Source organism: Lissotriton helveticus, chromosome 1_1, assembly GCF_964261635.1.
Source record: "Lissotriton helveticus chromosome 1_1, aLisHel1.1, whole genome shotgun sequence".
Classification (NCBI taxonomy): domain Eukaryota; kingdom Metazoa; phylum Chordata; class Amphibia; order Caudata; family Salamandridae; genus Lissotriton; species Lissotriton helveticus.
Genome location: NC_136057.1, coordinates 1,180,677,628 through 1,180,700,143, shown reverse-complemented (window position 1 = coordinate 1,180,700,143; position 22,516 = coordinate 1,180,677,628). Strand labels below are relative to the sequence as shown.

Below are 22,516 nucleotides of genomic sequence, written 5' to 3'. Positions count from 1 at the left end.
GACAGTTCCGGCAAGTGAAAGATCCTACCACGACTTGAGGTGAGATACGTCAGCAGTTATTGCGGAGCCAACAGTCGAGGGCTCGGACTTCGGCAGCTGTGTCAAGGTTCCTGGCACTGGGCGCGGTCCAGGAACAGGTAGCTGTGAGAAAGTGCCATCTTTCTTACATTAGTATTCCCCACTTTTTGCTGAATTGCTGATGTGCTTTGACTGAGTGTGCCGTGGGCTCCTGCCAACCAGGTGCCCAGGGCCTGTGTTCCTTCCCTAAAACTGTTGAAACCCAAACCTAATTGGCACCTCTCGCCACCTGTCAGCCCCTAGTTAATGGTACCCTAGGTCCCCAAGGCATGGTGACCAGAGAAGGCCCCTAAGGGCTGCAGCACTTATTGTGCCACCCTTGGGGGTCCTGTACCCTGACACCCACACACTGCCTTTGCAGGCTGAGTGTCTAAGTGCAGAACTAAACAGAGTCGACATGGCACACTGCCATGTCCACAAAACCCACTGCCCTGGCATACCTCAGTCACCCCTTTAGCGGAATGCCCTATGCCAGCGGTGTGGGCACAGGTGCATGAGCCCTGTGCCCCTACAGTACCCAGGGTCATTCCTGGACACTGTGTGCAGTGATGCCATTAAGAGTATATGTTACTGGGAGGTCGTCCTTAGCAACTCCACAGCACCATAATGGCTACACTGAAGACTGACAAGTTTGATATCAAACTTCTCAGCACATTAAACCCTGCACTGATGCCAGTGTGTGATTTAATGTAAAATGCACCAGAGGGCGTCTTAGAGATGCACCCTGAAAACCTAACCTACAATCCACGTCGGGACTGAGAGGGTCCCTAGGCTGCCACACAGCAGACATGTTGCTGGACCCCTGGGTGGAGAGCCCCCCGCTCTCCTGGGCCTGCAACAATGCACATCCTGGGCGAGGTGCTAGGTCTCCTCCCACAGGATGGGCAAGTGGAAGCTTCAAAGGCCTGCCGCCTCTGTGAGCTTCTCCAGACCACTTGCTGTACTCAGCAACTGGCCCCACCAGTTCTGACCCCCCACTCTGGTGGGAAGACTGGCGGGAAACCCTACGTCAGGAAGGGGGGTGTGCCAGCCTGTGCCAATCCCACCCCTCAGGTGGGAGAGGCAAGGTGAAGCACGACCCCGGGCTCCGGCCATCTTGAAGATGGGGAGCCCTTCCCAATCACAGCTAGGCTCCTGCCCCCCTCCCACAGGAGAGGAGCAGACTAGGGGGTGTACCCACCCCAGGACAGGGACCTATTGGTCCCTGCCCTTGCCCTACCTGTAACACCCCTTAATTCAGTATTTAGGGGCACCCTGAACCTTCCTTCCTCAGATCCCGATAAGAAAACCAGAAATAAGATCAAGAAGAAGACCCGCTGTGCAGCTGCGAACAACAGGACGACACCAACTAACTTGGCCCCAACCCTACCGGCCTGTCGACCCTGGAACCTGCCCCTGCTAAATCCTGCCGACTCCTGTGGACAGCAACCTTGGAAACCCGGAGGACCTGCCTGCCTTGACCCTTTCAAAGATTGGCTCTCCCCTGAGCAGAGGCTCTGCTCCAACAACCATACCCCTGGTGACAGCCAGGAACCGCGAATCCAGCCCACTCTGTACCCGCCGAGCCCTGTCCGTGCCCAAGTGATCCAAGACCACGAGGACGTCCCCCCGGCGAGTCCAGTGCCCAAAGACCGTCCTCTACGACACTGACAACCCCTGCAGCCTCAGAACCAGGGACCCCCGCCAACCGTGACCAGCTGAGGGTAAGATTTCCTAACACTCAGACACCCCTGCACCCGGCGCCCCACAGCCCCTTGTGCCCTCCTTTGGGGTACTTACCTCTTCTCCAAGAACCCAACTTACCTCTCGAAGTGGTGGTCGCACCTGAAGAATCTCCGTCCCCGAGCCTGCAGCCTTTGTTCACTTTGTAACTTTCCCATTGGATAACATTGAGCGCCCGACGGCTCAAAAGCACCCAGCCGCCCGCGTGCCGCTGGAAGTGCAACTACTACCATACTCTACTTCTCCACTTGCCCTGAGTAAGTCACCAGGAGCTCAGCTTCCACAGCCGCGTGGCCTGCCTGCTTGCAACCACCAACCAAAGGCCCCCTACCCTCCATTGGATTGCATTTGGTCTACTCTCTCTGCACCCGGCTGCCCCTGTGCCGCTGAGCGTGTAACAACTGTACCTTTCCGACCCTGGAAGACACCTGAGTCTATGCCCAGAACCTTCACCTCACCAGTCGAGTACTCACCTGAAAGCCGATAACTCACTTCCTTCCATAGGCTATCATTGACTGGTTTTCACTGAAATTTCCTTTAAGTGTTGATTTTTGCAAACTACAAATATACCTTAAAAATCAACCAACTGCTGAAACGTAAATACTTACCTGTCTTAGGTAGAGGTCCCAGTGCTGGATCTAGGATTCCAGTACTGGATTACAAAAGTAACGAGAACCTACTTTACCTGTGACTTGAATTTCCTTCCATAGGATAACATTGCTAGTTTTTCTCTGAAAATTTTCTAAGTGTCAACTTTGAAAATACATTTATATCCTTTAAAAAGTACAACTGTAACCAAAACACTTTTACTTAACTGTTTACAGCTTATGTCCCGGGACTGAATCCAGGATCCAGCCCTGTGGTTAGCAAAGTAACCCTGAAAGTAATCTATTGCATTTTTATAGAAAAACCCATTGAGCTCAATGTTAAATTGTGTTTAGAATTGTGTTGCCTATTGCAACCCCAGTAACTATTATACTTACCAAGTCTATTGCCTGTCTGCAAAGTAATTACCAAAGTTACTCATATTGAGAAAAGTATAATTTGATACCTGTTGGTTCTAAAATAAAACCACTATATCTTTTGATATAAAAACAATTGGCCTAGAGTTCAGTTCTTGAGTGTGTGAAACCTTTTGCTTGCTGAGTGTGTACAACAAATGCTTTACACTGTCCTCTGATACTGCCTTACTGCTCGACCAAGCTACCACATTAGAGAGTACGGTCAGATCTGACTTTAACCTCTGTTATACCTCTGGGGATTGGGGACTCTATACACACTGTACCTTACTTTGATCCAGTATATTTAGAGCCACTTTCTTACAGTAGCCACAGACAGCTTGCCTTAGGCACGCTTTTAGCATGGCCATGCTGTAGCCTCCGTTTAGTAGATCCTGGTAGGAGGGAGTGGCGTCGGGTTGTGGGAAGCGGGAATGTCTAAAAACTGTGGGAAAAGAGCAAGGGGCAAGGCAGGCCAGCTCAGTAAAATAGCAAGTACAGCAATACAGGCAACAATGTATCGAACACCAAGATGACAGAATTAGCAACAGAGTTAAAAAAAGGTTTTTACTATATTAAACAATATAAATGGTGATAGTAGTGATACAAAATTAGGCTATTAAGGTTAAAAACAAATGAGGACAACAGTGTTACAAAAGACATTTATGGTTATTTAGAAAAACTAATGGCAATTTAAGTCAATGAAGACAAAGTTAAGGCTAATGAATAAGTAACAGCAGTAAACAGAGGCGTAAACAGTATAAACACAGTAAACCGATTTGAGAGCGGCAAGGAGGGTACACACGCGTTGGCAGATAGAATGCAATCGACAGTCATGAAGGCCTGCTGATCATAAAGCGAGGGGGAGCTGGCTCAAGAACCTTGATTTAACCCTCTTTACGGGTCCATTGTTAAGTTTAAGTGGTTTTGTTCAATGGTACTCCTTTCTGGCATGTTGATGCCCAAGGTAGTGAACAGGTTGTTCTCTGCTGATCTGATGATTCTTCGAAACTAGTGCTACTTCAGTTTCTCAACTCTTTTTAATGGATCCATCGGTCTTCTTTTTTGTGGTGAGCTCTGCTTGATAAGATGATCTGTGTTTATGACAATCGAATTTTTCAACTGATTTGTTTTTGCATGTTTCATTTATTTCATTAGCCCTGTTATTCTGGTAAGTCCCAGTAATGCATCAGTTTAGCAGTTGTACTTCTATATGTCATTAGAAGAGCCAGCTCACAGATAAACAAGACCCTGAAACAATAACCAGCAGCCCCATCTACTTTTTCTCCTGATGAGTAGGGTTTTTTTATGGTCTATATCTTTTTATTGAGCGTATCAATACTGCAGTATTTACTAAGATATAAATATTGAGAGTTCGTTTTGCATAATCTGTTGCAGCAAAACTCGAAATAGCAAGAAAAGTCAAGATTGCCTATCAATATCACTATCCACCCAGTGACAGCTAAGTGAGGGAATAACTGCTCAGAAAAGGTAACAAACATAACAATACACTTTAACATTCAACACAAGTTCAGGCTGTTAGTGCAACACACAGGATACGTGCTATTCATATTCTCTGACCTTCAGGAGGGAAAGTAACTTCAGACTGTTTCCATAAACTACACACCGATCACCTGGCAGGCAGCTTGGTGCAGCCATATCACCTTACTTTACTCGAGTGACACAGACCCACTTAACATCACAAATTCTACTGCTTCTTTCACATTAGCAACACTTAGCCCAGACCTTTCCTTTATCAGAGTTTCAGAGTTTATTCATTTATTGTTTTAGCTAACAGCCTTACAATATTTGCAATGAAAAAATAACTCCATTAAAGCATGTACACAGCAATCTATCAATAAATTAATCTGAAGCTTTAAAATGCAAGTATAATGAAGTGCTAAAAATACAACCTAAGAAAAAAGCATGTTTAAATACTTCAGATACAGTAAAGTGGGAGTGCAGTGAAAAAGGTGCGCCTTCCTATCAGAGGCAATATCCTAAATGAAAGAAAAACCTATTCATCACTATTAATTAAAAAATTATCCGAACATTTTGGAATTATCTTCTTTTCAGATGTAAACAATCTGCCAACCCACCTAGGGAGTAAAAGTGCAGTGCATAAAAATAGTGCAAAATGTGCAATTTATGCATACAATAGCAGCGTATTCCATTTTGGGAAACAACCAGGTTCGTGGAGTCTAACTACTTAAACATAATCCTAGAGTAGAGGGCAACTCTCTCAGGCAAGGTCACGTAACCCTTAAATATGCCATTATGGAGGGGACCATATACATATTATCTGGTTTAATACATAACACCATTGCTGGTTTAACACATCTGACCACATAATATTTAAAAAAAAAAAGGGGAGGGGCCACCTCCGCTGGGCGGCTACATATTTTGTACAAAACAGAATAAAATGGGTTAGATTGTCCAGACCACCGAAGCTACAATCACAGCAGTTGGGTCTACCATTGAGTATATGTATAGGTATAAGAAAATCCTTGGTCAGGAGGATACCCAGACGGAATTTTAAGTACAATGTTCATTTCAATTCAGGGTACAACATGTCTAGATATTCTGACCCATGAAGCCATAGATGTTACTGAACTAATTGCTCGTAAAAGATCCCGCCCGGCTTCAGCTCCCAGCATTTTTTTTATCTGCGTTTATTCTTGAAACCGTTCTTCAATCAAATTTGCAGTATCCTGTCTACTACTACCAGGAGCTTCCCATAAAACACCATACTGTAGCTCCTTTAAAAATATTTTTACATGTGATGACCATGTATGGCCCAGGCAAGAGCAGCTTGCTGTGACGCCTTCTAGGGTTTCGAAGTAAACTGTGGCCTTAGGGTTTCTTACCAGTCTAACCAAGTAAAGAATTGTCCTGAGGGCAATGATTTCTGATATATGGGTAAAATAAAGCTCTGCATACAGTGCTGCTAGGGGTGGTACCTGGCCCAAGCCCCAGCAAAATTCGGAGGAATTCATCTACTTGGAGTGAGTGGACATTGCCAACTCCCCTTTCCTCTATCAGAAACTCAGAGGTTCACCCGTAGCTATAAGGCTGTCTAAATGCATAGGCAATAATCTCTTTTTTATGGCCTTTAGATCCTATCCAAGTTTCAAGGTAGCGAGGGTAAACTCTGAAAAGTTAAGTAGTCTAGTGCTGTGCACTACAGTTTGACGCTTACTGCCTCTAATTTAGTGACTAGCTTGCACTGTCCAGAATTCACCAACGCCTCCAAAACGTCCCTGCCACATCCCTGATGGATAAATGGAAGGCTTTTAACACTGACACTTTGGCCACCTCCTCAACTTCCAAGAAGACATCCTCTTGTAACTGCTGAACCTTAGTTAGGATGTGAATTTTTACATGAATTTGTATTTTATTCACTTTGGCATTTTCAAAAAACTCCACCTTGAACTCCCAAGTTTGCAATAGAAGCAAAAGCACAGTTTTAAATCTTGGGGTACCTCGGGAGCATGTCCTCCCATATGCTGCAAAAGGACCCCAATGTTTAAAGACTGTCTGAAATCCGCATAAAGGATAAACCTCTGAGATGGTGTACGTCATATTTGGACAATGGAGCACAGGCAATCCATCTTCCTCTGTATCATTCGGAATTCCGAAGCATGAAACAGGGTACTTCAGGGGTGTGCGCAGAGCCCTGCTTTATTCAGTATCTACATAAGTCCGTTGACCCAGCTACTTTGCCAGCTGGGGATAGTCTTTATGAATTACGTAGATGATCCCAATCTTGTAATATCTGTGGATCCTAAGATGCCGCATCGTATGACCCCTTTCAGCAATGTATGCGGAAAATTACCAATTGGTTGACTGAATTCCCTCCAATTAAACGAGGATAAAACAGGTACTTGTTGCACCTCTAGTAAGATTCCTTGGGCATTGCTGTTAGATTGTTCGCCTCCCCATTCCAACTTTCCTTTTCTGAGGTTAACTATCTTGGTTTCATTTTTTGATAGTGATCTATCTTTTGACTTCTCACCTGAATAGGCTGACTCGTACATGTTTCTTTTTATTCAAAGTTCTCCGGAAGCTTCTCTTCTTCTTCTAGCTATAGAAAGACCTCTGATTGTTCAGGCTATTATGCTTGGACTATATGAGCTTTTTGTTCCGGATGATGTAAAGTCCCTGAGGTCCTACTCCATTCCAAGCAGGCCCACAAATCAATCCCGGATCACACTCCAGAAAAAACCTCTCTTATATGTTATACACAATAAGCACCATGAATGTAATTTCGCCCTTATTATTTATCAAACCAAGGGAGGAACAGAAAATTACAGAGCGTTCTGTTAAGGACTCCGACCTAACACCTGATGAGAATCTCAGTCTGGAACAGGTGCTCCCCTGTCAATATGTCAAGGCCACCAAGAACCCTCCATGGATAATTTATCAAGGAGGTGTAGTGCAAATTGACATCCACTCATCTCCCATCTTGTTAGAGATATGTCTAGGACCCCTTCTCTTGTGCCAGTAATCTATACGCAGCATTTCTCAAACTAGGTCAAAAGTCTTCATCCCTGATAACGTTTAGTATTAAAGGACCACCACTCAGCCCCTTACATAGAGAGGTCCTTCATCCCAGATTATTCTGCAAGAAACCATGCGAAGACGATCGGAGTTATAGCAGCCACTAAGAGAAAAGGATGCATCTTGCCTGAAGTTTAAAAGAGCCGAGTTCCAGAGGAAAACTGCCACGCTGCATGTGTTTGCCTTAGGCTGGGAACTCTTCTGATAATGACAGCCCAACTGTCAACAGGATATGATGTGCGAGGCTTCTTTCCAAGAAACACTAGTCGACAAGTTGCTCTACTAAATGCTCTCCTTGGGTAGCACATGGAAGTAGGTTTAGGGTGTTAGGATTTTAGATTACATTTTAACCATTTACGTTATGCATAAGGTACCTTCTTGCTGTTTTATTGATATCCTGTGTGATTATTTTAGATGTACTGTGAAACAGGTGCATGATGTTGTAATAATAAATACATTTGATTAAAAGTGTCTATTATCTTAGTATTGTGTATATGAAATCATGAAGAGCGAAATAGGTTTACCGTTAAGACGACACCCTTGATCAACTTGATGGAGATTGTTACTAACCCAAATACAATGATTTCACTTCAGTTGTATATTGACTGGAGTTCTGCAGGACTCAAATAACCCATCTTTCACATTTAGAGCTGGTGAATTGAACTAAGTTCACTTAGGTCACCCCTGGGTCGGAGTGCAAATCTTGTAGCGCTACGCGAGAGTCGTAGCTTACGCAACACTTGGAACTTCATATTGTTTCATCAAATGTCTAGCTCTGAAACAAAATTCTGCAGCTCCCATGAACCTCAAAGGCTGTGCTAAAGAAAATTCACTAGCTACCCGTAGCAAAATGGATGATTTTCCTGTCTTTCTGTATTGTTCACAGGGACTTTCATAAGACTCGTCCTGTCTACTTGCCGAACAAATTTATGAGGTAGTGTCCTGTCCATCTGCTGTAATCGACAGAAGCCAGTCTTTTAACTTAGCACAAATTCAGAGTTTCATGGGCAGGAGTTGGTGTTCTCTGTACAAGCTGTGTGTCTATGGAACAGGCTACTAGTTTCCCTGACCGACAGCGGACCTCAATCAGTTTAGGAAGCCACTTCAAAACCTGGCTGTTCACCATATCAATGATGGTGAGGTTAGGTTACCGTACCAGTAAGTCTCAGAGTCAGGCAATCGAGCACTTTAGAAATTAGTTTATTATTAATAATAATGAGTAAATAGAACCTCGCTCTGTGGGCAACCAAATGAAGCTCCTCAGTCCAGTGTGAGAGTCATCGGTTAATACCCGTGGTGAATATTCTGGAGGTTTCTAGGTCTGCCGCTGCTTCCTCTACATACTCCAGCCAGATGACGTTAGCTACCAGGTCAGTTGTCCACCTCCTCCGTATTGAAGTCTGGCAGGCAGGACGTCTGTGTGCCTAAGTCTCCCCATTATTCGTCCTGGTTGGTAGGAATATTTTTAGGTCACGCCTGGGCAGCACCTGCGCTGCGCTGCTAGGCATGCTGTATTCAGGTATAGACTTGAAGCTCCGCCCATATTTTTCATTGGCTTGTGTCATTGTCCACTGTAAACTTTGGCTTTTCATTGGTCAATAGGCTTAGTATTCCCTCCTTAGTACCACCGTGCCTTATTTTTTAACCTCCCATGGGGACAATCACGGTTACGTGGGTTGTTACTCGGTAGACTTTAATTACAGGCTCCCAGCACTATTTTTTCAAATAGCATTGTAACGCTCTCTCCTAATGCTTTAAAAAAAAAAGTTTATACAACGGGTGCCGACTGCATTTGCAATGCAATAGGTCTTGCCTTTGCAAGAGTTTCAGCTATTGGCATTGTAAATTACCATGCCTTTTATTTATCTGTTTTAAAAACACCACATAAATAAAAGGCATTGTCATTTACAATGCCAATAGCTTAAACTCTTGTAAATGCGAGAACTATTGCATTGCAAATGCTTGTTTTGTCAAGCAAAGGAGCTGACAATGGGGCCTTCTATGGTACAGTAACAAGGGGCTTGAATTAGGGTGCTGAATCAAACAGTAGTTTGAGTTTCGAGGCTTTGGGTATGTGCGCCGTTTACTTGCCTAAAGCAGCCTACGCTATTCATAGGATCTTAATCAGGCGGGTTTCTATAAATTAAAGATAACATTCTAAATGGTTCACAATTTCGACGTGTTTGTCAGAAATTCCAAGTTAAATTTGCCCACGGAGATGTGCATTTGTTTCTGAGATCCTATTGAAATGTCTACACTGGTGGTAAAGGAATGATGTACCAATACATTTTTACCACTTTCTTTTTATGTGATGCATTGATATGGTAATTGTTTTTCATTGCTGAACAATAAAAGTGGCATTTTATTAGATCCACTTGTTCTTTTCCGTTTAAAGATATAATCTACAAAATGATCTACATAAGTACATATATAGCTTGATAAAGGTAATAAAAAATGTAACCGACCGCATTTACGCCGCATGTTCAGAATTGTCTTTTTTATTGAACCCAGAAATTAAACTATAAAAGCATTTAGGTCATTTAACGTCTTCTCATTATCTTTTCTTTTTAATGGCTCCTCATATAACATCTGTGCTTGCCAGTTTTTCCCTTCGAAGTAGTCACCTTACACTTTCAGTTTGCTTTTCCTTCTTTCTGATGCTGTGGTCTCTTTCTCTGCAGTTTATTAAACTGGTAAGTGTCACAGGATGGCTTGTGTGAGCCTGCATAAACCTCTGCAGATTGATATACGGCACTGCATCCTGGCTTTCCTAACATGGTTATGCCGTGTAGCTGCATGCCATAACTTGTTAATTGACGCAAGGGATTCCCTTAAACTGCTAAGTTTTTTTCTACTACTATACCAAAAACATTTTTTGAAAGACTAAAATATGAAAAGTCGAATCACACTGCCGATGCAAGCATGCCAGTGTGAAAGAGCTAAAGAGAAAGGGTACACATCTGACGTGTTTTGTGGAGTTCTGCAGTGTGTCACTCATAGTAAGTAAAATGTGTTTAACATTGTGTTACTCCGATGGTTTTGTTTGTAGACTATGCCTTATGCAACAATACACCTGTATTTATTCATTATTGAGAACATGAAATAGTTTGCCGTTGCAAGCACCATACAAATGTGTATCGAATTCTACAACGCACATAAAAGCCATATATGTCTACAAGATAAACGTTTTATTTTAATGCTATTCTCGCTTACAGCTCCCTTTGTTCATATGTGGGAAGAGTCTAACCTCGTTGCCAATACTATAACGTTTGGCAGCCCAGCTGGCAGCAGGCGGGCATCTTTCACAATGCATTTTAGCCTTTGGCCCCATGTTTCTCTCGTACACTCACTCCACCTTCAGTTCTAAGTTTCCTGCCAATCTGTGTGGACTGAAATTGTGGCCTTGCCCTCTTTATTGTGGCTTGGTAGTTCAGTCACCAGATTTCCTGTGTTTTCGTCCCTGCTCCGCTCTGTTTTAGTGCACTCTTCAGCTTCTGCCACCATTGTATTCCTTAGAGGCATTTTACCAGTGTTGTAACAACATGTACAACTTTCTAAAGTTCCCAAGGTTGTTTACTTTACAAATCTCTCAGGAATTTTCGCATGTGTTGTCAGACACTATTGTGTGTTTTTTTAACCACTGACCGCTTCGTGAAGTTCGGAGACCGTGAAGTACAAAAAAGTAACTTCAAGAAACTTGTCAACACCGATGCACAAATTACACATACATTGAGTACTCTGTTCTTCAGACTAACCCTGCAGGCGTGCATGGAAATTCTGTGTGACCTGCTTTTGCTGTGTCTGCGTGCACCGCATGTTCTGTTCAGAACCAAATACATTAGTTACCTGGAGATCCTCATTACACTGGTCCTTTGAGAATCTCTAGAGTGTGCATGATATGGCAGCTCTTATTGTGAAATGAAGCCAGGAACCAGAAGTATTTGTTGATCGGGTGTTTTTGATTACGTACAGACATTCAGTCCTCCTTAAAGAAATATCAGCATCTCCTTTCCCTAATCCCACACTTGGACTCCTGATACCGGACTACATGGTAAACTATGTTAAACTAGGAGTTTTTTTCTATAGATTGAGTATGGTAACATACAAGTACAATTCTTTCTCGTTTCCCTCTATATTTGAATCTATCCTCTGAACCTAGTGGTGCAGCCAAGCAGTAATAATGATTTGCCCTCTGTTTTTTATCATAACGTCTAGGGAAAGGCTTGTTGGCTGATAGTTTGACCTTTTTCTGGACAGTTATTTTTAAAGTTGACACTCTTCGCAGGTTTTATCTTACCCACATATGTATATTAACTGTAAAACAGTGGTCTTGAGTCAAGTGTTGTTTTTATATTCAAAAACCGCCCCTCCTCCCGGACCACTCTCCTCTTTTTTTTTTAGGATCGGAATGAGAGCCACAAAGGAGATGTCGGAAATCATAGAATAGAGGAATCCTGGCAATTGTAAGCAAAGTGCAGCCACAATCGTTTACTTTGCCTTTCCCAATCTTCTGCACCAGTCTGCTGCTTTTCGAAAGTTGCACTTGTGCTTTTCTAAACCGCCATGAAAGAAACACTCACTCTTGTACAGGTGTGGAGCACAAGAAACTGACTGCCATCTTGGCCGCCGTTTGTTTGATTTGTTATAGAAAGTAAGTTTTAAATGGGGGAACCTCAACAGTGTTGCATGCTCATTCTGTTGCAGGACATCAGTCATCACTAACTAAAGTCATTGATCCTGGCCCAAAATATACAGTCACAATAAACCTGATTCCATAGGAAGTAACCAAAGCTAGGCGTTGTACTTTTAAAGCTCTCCGGACTAGAGGGGAAACACCTGGAAATACAAAAACAGGAAACATTTTTTAGACCTCTGATTAATCGCCGGAAAACAAAACGTGCTTCTAGAAGTAGTGAAACAAAATGACAGGCATAACATGCTTTTCACCACCTTAAAAGTCACTTAAACTGCTACTGAGATAATAGGAACAGACTGCTTGCAGATGCTGTAGAGGATCCTAACAGGAAACAAAGATTTTTATTAAAAAAACTCGTGCACTCAACCTCCACAAATTAAGATAGTATATAACTGAATATTGCTGACAGTGGCTCCAGTAGTTCTGGCGTATTGGCTGAGGCGTGGCTGCTGCAGTTTCAGACGTACTCAGTAAGTACAGAGATACAATTATGAAGCGAAGGCTCAGTCTGTGGTTTCCTTCTCCTTTCATAGGAGGATCTCATTGAGGATACTTTTTATGATTTTGAAAGTAGCATCTCATCTCTAAGCTTGCTCACTTCACCAGACATGCCCTCTGGAACAGCAGTGCTTGCACATCCTCAGTAGGTTGCAGAGTCTACGAATCAGAACCTCTGATTCCTCATTGGCAACCTACAGCACCAATGCATTGCCTTTGTATTCCAAAGTCGTGGCAGCCCAAACCTCTTCACTCCACCCTATGGTTAGAGCTATGTCCATCTTGGGTTTCTGTGATTCGCAAAGCAGTTTACTGGCACACATGGCACTGGGCCCTCACTCCCTCTCGTTACTTTTACTTTGTTATTCCTTGTGAGCCCGATGGGTCCATTATGAATAGGTCTCATATGCAGTTGTTGGAGTCGCTCCCTCCCTCAGGTATCTTTATTTTCCACCTTTACTTCTTCCATCCCTAAGAGGAAGAGCCTCTCACTCTTCTCTTTGAATTGTGAGACCCAGGGACTTTTCTTAACTTCTCCAGGGTTTGTAGTAAATCCCCTGTATAGCTACACACAGGAGTGATTGTCCCCTTGCATGACCTCCTTTGTTCTCCAAACTTCAGTTTGACCATTAATTGATACATCCGGTAGCTAGTCCTTGAGACATCTTTTCTGGTTCTGCATGGAACAAAGTTTTTGTCGTATGTGGCTGACTCCCTATGTAGAAAATTGGACAGCTTTTTCTTTCACCCTTCTTGATTTACTGGGACTGGTGTGCCCCTCCCTCTCCTCTGGAAGATTGTTTTGCCCTGAATCTGTCTTCATTGGTCACCACTGGTGTTTCTGTGCTGGAGCATGTCATCATAATGCTCATTAACCCCTTCCATGCTCATGACGAGCTCAGCTCGTCATGCAGTACACTGCTCCTGTGCTGATGACGAGCTGAGCTCGTCATGAACAATGGAGTAAATGAAAAGTCAGCACAGAGGGGGAATTGCCTTCGCACTAATAGTGTTAAAACTATGGAGACCTTCATTTGTGCTCTTTTTCAGGTGCAGGGGCATCATGTACCCCCTTCCCTGCTTTACCAACTACAGAAGCAGTTAAGTTCTTGGTCTGCCTTTTCTATCTGTAACTCGGCAGACAAAAGCTCATAATTAAAGCTAAAGAAAGATGGGTTGATGGGAAAAAAAGTGGAATGTTTAAAGAAAGGAACGGTGAAGTGATGCATGGAAGGGCAAAAGGGTGGGTAGGTGAAAGGATGCGTGGGTGGATGGTGACGGGATGTGTCGTTGGGTGAGGGGATGTGTGGGTGGTGAAAGGATACGCACATGGCGCCCAGCGGCAAACAAAACAGGTGGGGCGACAGGCGAATATATAACCCACTGGCAGGCACGGTTTAAAACCAGCAGTGCCCATAGGCTCAAAACCAAAGCCATCACTGAGTCCACGAGACCTGGATGGAAGACTAGATGGACACCTCACCTCCTGAGTAAGATCATGAATTCTGCTGTCGCCAACTCGTAAGTCCATTGGTTGGGGCCATGCGCGGCCAGGCACTCCTGGTCATGCTCCGGCTCTGCATATCACCAGCTGCTTGAGGACCAGTTGCAGGGAGAGGAATGAACCTGCGAGAACCCCCTGACATGCACCTGACATAATGAGCCTGGCCTGTTAAAGCAGATGGTGATGGCTAGTGCCAAAAAAGACTGCACCCTCCAGGACATGCTTGTCAGATCAACCGGAAGCCTCTCGGGCGACCATGCTACCCCTCCTGACTCTCAACGGGCTTGAGACGAAGCTACAGCAGAGGAGTCGGTGACCCACTCCTTCTTTGAGGCCCTGTTCACATCCCTCAGAGATGATCTGCAGGCTATCAAGTGGGATCCATCCCAAGACATCAGAAAGGTCAGAAGAGACCTGGACTCGCTGGGTGATTATTCAGTTCCTGCCCCGCCCCTAGCACTATCCCTGCCTATATGCTGACCACCTCCGGGCAAGGATACACAACAGTGTAGCTCCTACCAGCCAATTTCTCTGGTAAATGTGGACCTCAAATTGTTCACAGGCATTTTGGCCAGTAGATTAGGCCCACATGCCCTCCCTTATAGATCTGGACCAGGTGGGGTTCGTTCCCCAGCGACAAACAAGTGACAACACCTAACGCATTCTACATATTATGGAGAAGGCGACACAAACTTCGGGCGAGCTAATGTTAGCAATCGATGCCGAAAAGGCATTCGACAGAGTGCATTGGCCTTTTTTGGAATAGGTTATCACCCACTTCGGTCTAGGTGAGAAATTCAGGATTCTGGTCCTGAACTGTTATCATCTACCAATGCACGTGAGGGTTAATGGTCACATTTCTACTCCCTTTGCAAGGGCACGCAACAGGGCTGCCCATGTCACCCCTATTTTTTACTCTGTACATGGAGACACTGGCCGATTATGGGTGCCGTCTTTTGCGGGGGAGAACCGCCTACTATAAGCCTGTATGCTGATAATGTGCTGATGACCCTAGAAACGAGTGTATGCAAATTAACACTCCCAGGCATAAATTACAACAGTAACACAATAGAGTGAACAAACAAACTACTAGGGTTTCAAAAAATATACATTTTTAATTCGAATAAAAATACAGTAAGTAACAATCAGTGCAATGATTAAAATTAATAAAAAATCCTAGACTGATATATAAGGATTCACAAAACAATCAATTTAAAAAATAAGAATTTAAAGATCAAAGGAGGTTAGGTGGTATCCGGTCGACGCGTTTCAACATAAAATTATGTCTTCATCAGGACATTTACCATCCAATTTCTAAAGTTAGATTCACGTACTCGGTGCACAATTTTTCTCTGTGTTTCTAGCTGTGTGCTTTATCAATAAAATCCAAACAGGGTATTTACTCAGTAGTTATCTCAAAGGTATATAATTATTGTTTCCATTAAGGGCAATCAGATCCCAAGTGTCTAAATTTCACCGAATAAATTCAACCACAAAGAGGATTTATTCAAGCCTTCTCCCTCTGCGGTCCTTTATATCAATCAGGTATCACAACTTTAAAATATTATATTCATTAAAATCCAAGCTCTAAACGAGCCGATAATATCCGGTAGCTAGTTTCAAAGGATAAAAACAGCGAGAGATTGTGATATTCTTCTGCTGCGCTCATCAGTTCCTATTTATTTCCTTTTCCGAGCTTATTATTTTTCGCGCTGTTCCCAAATACGTGCGTTTGTCAGCCTTGGTCCAGTCTGAATGGTACGGCGGTTAAGAGCTGATACTCTTATATATATTTTTAGCGGACGCTCGCCACTCCTGGAGTTTGCACGAAGAAAACGAATGATGTCGGATCCTGCCGGTCGGTCAGGTATACAAGGAAAAGCCCAAAACGAGTGTTAAATGCAGCCTGACTACCTTCCCCTTCCCCATAATGCTACTGCTAGACAATCCAGAATTCACCCTCTGGATGGACCCGGGAGTGTTTGCGATATGGAGACATTCTAATTGTTGCTCAATGGGGCACATGATTGATGAAGAGAGTGTGATTCCTTTCAAACGACTAAGTGCAGACTTCTCCCTTCCAGAAGCTGAAGGAATACACTACTTCGTCATTGGCTCCATCATTGGCTGCTACACCAGAGCAATAGACCTAACATTCAGAGACGCCTCACTCCATACAAGAAATGGCTGATCACCAAATCTTCAGAAAAGCGGCTTATCTCGGAGATATATGCATATTTGAATCTGCGAAATAGATAAATTTACAAGGCCAGCCCAGGTGGGAACGAGATATAGGACGGCAACTGAATGATGGGGAATGGGGGGACATATACTACAGGGCGTGCCACACCGCTTGCAATACATCCCTTACTGAAACTCTGATTTAAATTGCTACATAATGATATTTTACCCCGTAAGATTGCATAGAATAAACCCAGAACATAGAGCGCAGTGCTGGAGGAGCTGCGGGACCCTGGGAACCTTGGTTTACCTACCTTGGGACTGCCCTCTGCTCCAAACAGATTGGTCAAAGGTAATAGATATATCGATTCCCATCTCAATACTCAAATACGTAGATTTCCTGCATACACCTTGCTGGGCCTACCTAACCCTCTCATATACCCCTTGAAATCTCGACGGGGAAACATATAGGCTTGACTCTAGGGGCCAAGGTACAGAATATCCTAACTTGTTGAGGTTCAACACAGGTGCCCACTCCCTTGGGATGGTTGCATCGGCTTTGGCACATACTTGGTATGGAGAGGATTTTTTCTGAAACTCGCCTGCCAAGGTGCTTCCTTTGGGAAACTGTGGCGCCTTTTCCCTGTCTCTCCTCTCACAGGATGTCAGGGAATTGACATGACCCAAGTATTTTCGCCTCCTGCGATTATCAGTGACCAACCCTGGTGCCAGACCATTTGCGAATATGAAATGTGTTTGGGGTATCGTCCTGTATTCATTAGTAGATGCGAAATTAGTCTAGGTGGGTGGGGAGAGGGAAATTGGTTGGGATGTTTCCTTTTTCTTTGTATTTGATAATTAAGTGCCACGAAAGCATGACTGTTCGCTCATGCCTCGTAAAGATATGCACGTGTCATTGTCTTCCGAGTAGAGGAGTTCCGGGATAGGACAGTGTCCAATTTATGGAAGATCCTACTGACTAACTCGCTCCCTAGGCTATTTATATATAATGAAAATAAAAAGGGTGCGAGTACGCAACCATGCCCCAACTTTACTCTTGGGGGTTAAAAAGTCTTATAAATCTCTGAAATAAATTTGTTATCTCCTGTGTTTTTTTTGTTTGGTATAATTGACCATCGTTCAACCTTGTCTGCGTCTCGTAGGCTAGCGCCCTAATCATGGGATGCATGAGCCAGTGCCAGACATTGATGTAGTGAAAGCATTTGTTTCAGTCGGACATAATCCAATTTTAAAACTCTCAAAAGCTTTTACAGCGTCTATCAAATAGCACTTCTATATTCTTTCACCCCCTTTCATGCCACTCCTCAAATGACCCACTATATCCTTTAAGTGTAAACTCAGGATTCCCTAATTATGAGTCCTTGGCAAAGGAAATATTTCAATCCTAACCTCTTTTAGACCCAGGTTGCCAGTTCGGCTCTGGTAACTGGGGAAGTAAGGGCCCCAAGGCCTGTGCTTCTCCAGCTTCTAGGGGATCTTCTAGATGTGCCACCCTACAATCACTTAATCCATGAAGCATCATTGCTTCTCTGAGTTTACCCTCTTCCACTCATAATACGTTCTGAGGTGCAGCCTGATATTATGTTATTAAATTGAGGTGGTCATGCCCCTCACCCCCTTCAGGTTCCTTCTTCCGGTGCCTGGCAGTTACCATTTTTTCCAGCCCAAAAAATGTGTGGCATCGTCGCCGGTACCGATAGCGGAAGAGTCTGGAAGAAAAAAAGGATTTTAGGGAGGATTGCATTTTGACAGCCACAATTTTCTAGCACCAGGATAGACTCCACCTGTAAACCACCCCACCTCCCCCACCCCATCCCCCGTGTACCAGGACTGCAGGTCATGTTGGAATGCATGCACTGAAGATTTGTAGTTTGTCTCCGGGCAGTTACAGAGTTGGGAGGCACATGCATACGAAGGTTGGTTATGGAATCTTTCACCCATTAAAACAGGAGCCTCTGCTTTATTATTAAATAAATAATGTTAAAACACGAAAACAATCCGTAACTTGTCATGTCCGTCATTAATGTGTCTGTGGAAGTATCTGGATCAGTCGGTGTGACTAAGATGTCATCTGTGTATGTTGGCGATTATAGACCTTCCTACTGCTGGGAATGCCATGTGTGTTCTTATTGCTGCATATTTTCTCTGCTAGTCATTTCAGAGTGAGGGCTAATGGCAGCTCAGAGAGGGCAGCCTCCCTTGTCTAACCACCCTCTCCACAGCACGCATTGCACACACCAATTAATGTGATAGTATTGTGTAATTGCTCAGCACCCAATTTCTAAATCTGAGTACTATCTCCAAGGTGACCAGAGTTTGAGCTGTAGAACGCCAGTGGAAATGTTCAAAGACATTCTAAGCATCAAGCAAGACCATTAGTGCCAACCTATTGGTCATGTGTACCCTGACCACTAAGCGCAGCATCTTTTTGGAACTATTTCTGCAGCTTCTGCCGGTCATGAATCCCGACTGATCTCTGGTTCTGCTAGTCCCTGCAGGATTACTCCTAAGAGACACCCAATTCAGAAGCAGTGGTCAGGCAGAACGCAGTGCTGTACAGATGAAATAACCATAAAGCGGGCGGATTCTTAAAAATACTAAAAAAAGAGAAGGACTAATTGAAAGGGGACCTGCAAAGGGAGGAAATGAAAAAATAAATGACTCTCCAACCACACTGGCCCTGACGCCCAATTATTATCAGGTGGAAGCGCACATGTGATTAATTGAAATGCCATCACTCACAGAGCATTAGACCCAGTGGCTGAATTGAGTTAAGACCTTGCCCCAAGCACAATGCTCTACATCTAGGGTAGCCTACACCAAACCCTTTTCCACTATAGGGATCTGTTAACTTCCTTTTAACATAATGATTGTTGACAGGCTTTAACTCTGCATAATAACAATCCACCCTTGAAGGCGTTTTGGCTTTAGCATATGCTTTTCACTGTAAACCGGCCAAGCCATCTGGCTCGTGTCATAACTTTTCACAAAAAACAGATCCGACCTATGGTATCCAAATCAATCGGGAACAAAGCCTTATCACCATAACCAGATTAAGCCTACTTTGATGAGCATACGTTTTACCACAAGACACCCATCAGGCATACCATCTTACATATCAAAATTGCATTCGGCCAAACAATACACAATCCATTCCATCAGCCTCACAAGGATCATTACGGTGCAGATCTTTTATTCCCTTGATTTGTCAATGGGTGCAACTAATACCAAAACACTTGCCTATTACTTGAGGTAACAAAATACCAGTCTGCCGGCTTTGAAGCCGTGTAATAGTAATCCACACTTAAAAGCCGGCTTTCACATGCGCTTGTAACAATAAATGTCTACTGCCTTTGTCGTAATGTAACATAATAAACACATTGACATTGACTCGTGAATGTGACCAACTCAATTGAATTTTTTGAGCCTACTTTTTCCCCACAAGGTAGCCCTCGGACATCTTTCCTAAACATTGTAGATATGCACAAAATTACATTTGTCAAAATTATATAAACCCCTCCTAATAGGGTCTCACAAGATCAATGTAGCAAGTTTTGGTGTTGCCCCCCCACCCCCAATCTTGACTAACAATACATAGGGGGCAGAAAACTACCCAGTATGTAACCCTTGTTAGTTAGACCCTTTTAGGAGGGGTTTATATAGTTTTGACAAATGTTATTTTGTACATATCTGCAATGTTTAGGCAAGATGTCTGAGGGATACCTTGTGGGAAAATGTCTGCTCAAAATATTCAATTGAGTTGGTTACATTGAAAAGTCAGTGTTGCCCGATGTGTTTATTATGTGACATTACGTCAAAGGCAGTTGACATATTTATTTTTTACAAGTGCATGTTAATGTCATTAGGCTTGTTTAATTATCACTTTAACCAAAAGCTTTGTATTATAGGGCAATTGCACGTGATATGGGGGAAGTTAGCCTCTTCTCTTGGGCACCTAGAGCAGCTGGAGAAGTGTTCGGGATAGATGTTATGCAGTTTTATTGGGGTCAGTACGTTATATGGACATAATTGTTCTCTATAAGCTTAAAGCGGGCCATAGTCGACATTTAACTCGCAGGTGTATTTTACTCCATTCTTTGCCAGTAAGTGGTTTATCTGAGCAAAGCACTCTATATAAGAGGGTTATCAGTTTCCTACACCCAGTCAGCACCAACAACACCACCATGGTCTGGGGACTGGCGCGTCCAGAAAGGTTGGCCACATTTCCTTTTTACTAAAACAATAACTGTTTTCGCTAAAGGACCATTTTGTTTTGCCACAGAGAGGTTCTGGTACTTAAATCTTCATTTGGTAAATGGAACAGTGGTTGAACTGAAGTACGAGAACACCTAGCTGGCTTTTGTAGTTAATTTACTCATTTGACGACAATCATTCTGATTTACAGGAGAGTAAATTTCTTGCATCAACTGTTGATTTTCATACTCCTTTCATCACTTTAGAAATCATGTTTTAGTCATCATGATATTAGCAAAACGAGCTATAAACGTGGATTGATTTTTTTTTTTCTTTCAAAAGAGCAGAATGATTGCCACTTTACTCTGAGTAAATGCTGTAAAGGTTCAGTACTAACTCTGGTAATGAATGGCTTGTGTGCTCAGCATTAACAAATCAGCTCCTGCTTGAATCGTTTTTAATTTCATATCATTGACCTTGGGAGCACTGCAAAGTTAATTATTTACTTGTTGGATTGATGCATTAAAACTGACTTTACCCAAATACACCAACGTAGCCCCTCTTACAAATTCATATCTCCAAAAGTAAATCACTACCTGGAAGCTCACACGCCCACATACCCACAGATGAAACCTATCCGCAAGTTTATACCAACAGATTTACAACCCTATACAGAATGTGCAGCACAAATCCCCCTGTTAGGCGATTCAGGCATACAGATAGGTTCAAACAGCAACTGAATACCCAACAAGATGTTCACAAACACATACAAAAATACAACCATTGTGATATCTCCATGAGATCCTTATCTTTTTTTATTCTGATGGTCCTAGAAGCCCTTACCCGCCAGGGTTTGTCTTGGAGAATAAAATTACTTTACGAAGTAGCTCAACACCTTAATCTATACACACATTTTCTGCCTGAAAACCTGTTTGATCAAGCTAAGTTACATTTCCTCTTGGCTGGGATATATATCTTCCGGAACACCTGATTTTCCAATTGATACTCTGGGTATCCTCTTTTAAAATCACAAACTGACAGAGTGGTATAGATTTAGTGTGTGGATTCACGTCTCTGCCTCTTTTTAGCTATAGGCTATATTTACTGTACGAGTCAATGTGTTTGTCATCCCTTTTCTGTTCCTACTCCTTCTCAGTTATTGTTCTCCAGTTAAACACAGCTTATCTTCCTAAAATGTAAGGTTTTGTTTTTATTGAAGTGTTTCGATTGAACTATTTTGTTTTGTTTCGTAGGGTTTGAAGAACAAACCAAAGAAAACTGGCCACGTAAAACCAGACCTCATAGATGTCGATCTTGTCAGAGGTTTGTTTAAAGATGTTTTTTTAAATACATTTCTTTATTAGGTTTTTCCTCCATATCGGCTGTCAATGTACATCAACAGTCCTACTTCTCTACCGCCTCAGCCGAGGAGGAGCTCGTTTTAACAATGATACATGTCATCAATTAGACCTAAGGTCGTGTGGGTGGAGAATTCTCCATTGTTTAAAGATGTTATAGTAAAAACATGTTTCTGTACTTTTTGTTTTTTAATGTTTCGATTTTGTATTTTTTACTCCCATCATTACCATGTGCTGGAAACTTTCCCTTATTTGGACATTGCTTTTTCTTGAGGTCACTCAAACACTAATCATGGTTCATACACAACTACATTCGATTGTCTTGTTTAGTATCGTGTATTTGCTCTTACTTGTGATTCTAATTCGCCATCAAAATGATGAATGATGTCGTGCGTCTGAACCTTCACTTCTGCCCACATTGATTTTCTAAATTCTTTACGGGGTTAGAAGGGCGACCGCGGTAACTGGTCACTAAAATGTTGTTAAGTTGTTCCTTGTTGCAGCGTTTCCACAACTGGGCGGCACAAAGTAGAGGCAGGTAAATACATGCACCCTGTATTCTTTAAGCCCCGGGGCCCAGGAGGAGCCCCTCAAACTCGAGGGCAGCTGTTCGCAAAGTATTAGTTTCCTTAACAGCAAATTTCCAGAAAAAGATTGTTGCTAACCATTTAAACTGCGAGCTTGACCTGGAGATAACGCTCAGTGC

At 43.1% G+C, this 22,516-nt stretch overlaps 1 protein-coding gene across 6 annotated transcripts in view; it reads left to right on the top strand.

Moving 5' to 3' along the window:
• The window catches only part of PHTF2 (putative homeodomain transcription factor 2), a 488,580-nt gene that overhangs the window by 285,607 nt on the left and 180,457 nt on the right, over nt 1–22,516 (top strand). For all 6 annotated transcript variants that reach the window (XM_078679193.1, XM_078679174.1, XM_078679164.1 and 3 more), the window contains one exon: nt 21,706–21,775. In XM_078679193.1, coding sequence (XP_078535319.1) covers nt 21,706–21,775 — 70 coding nt within the window. The remainder of the gene's footprint in view (nt 1–21,705; nt 21,776–22,516) is intronic.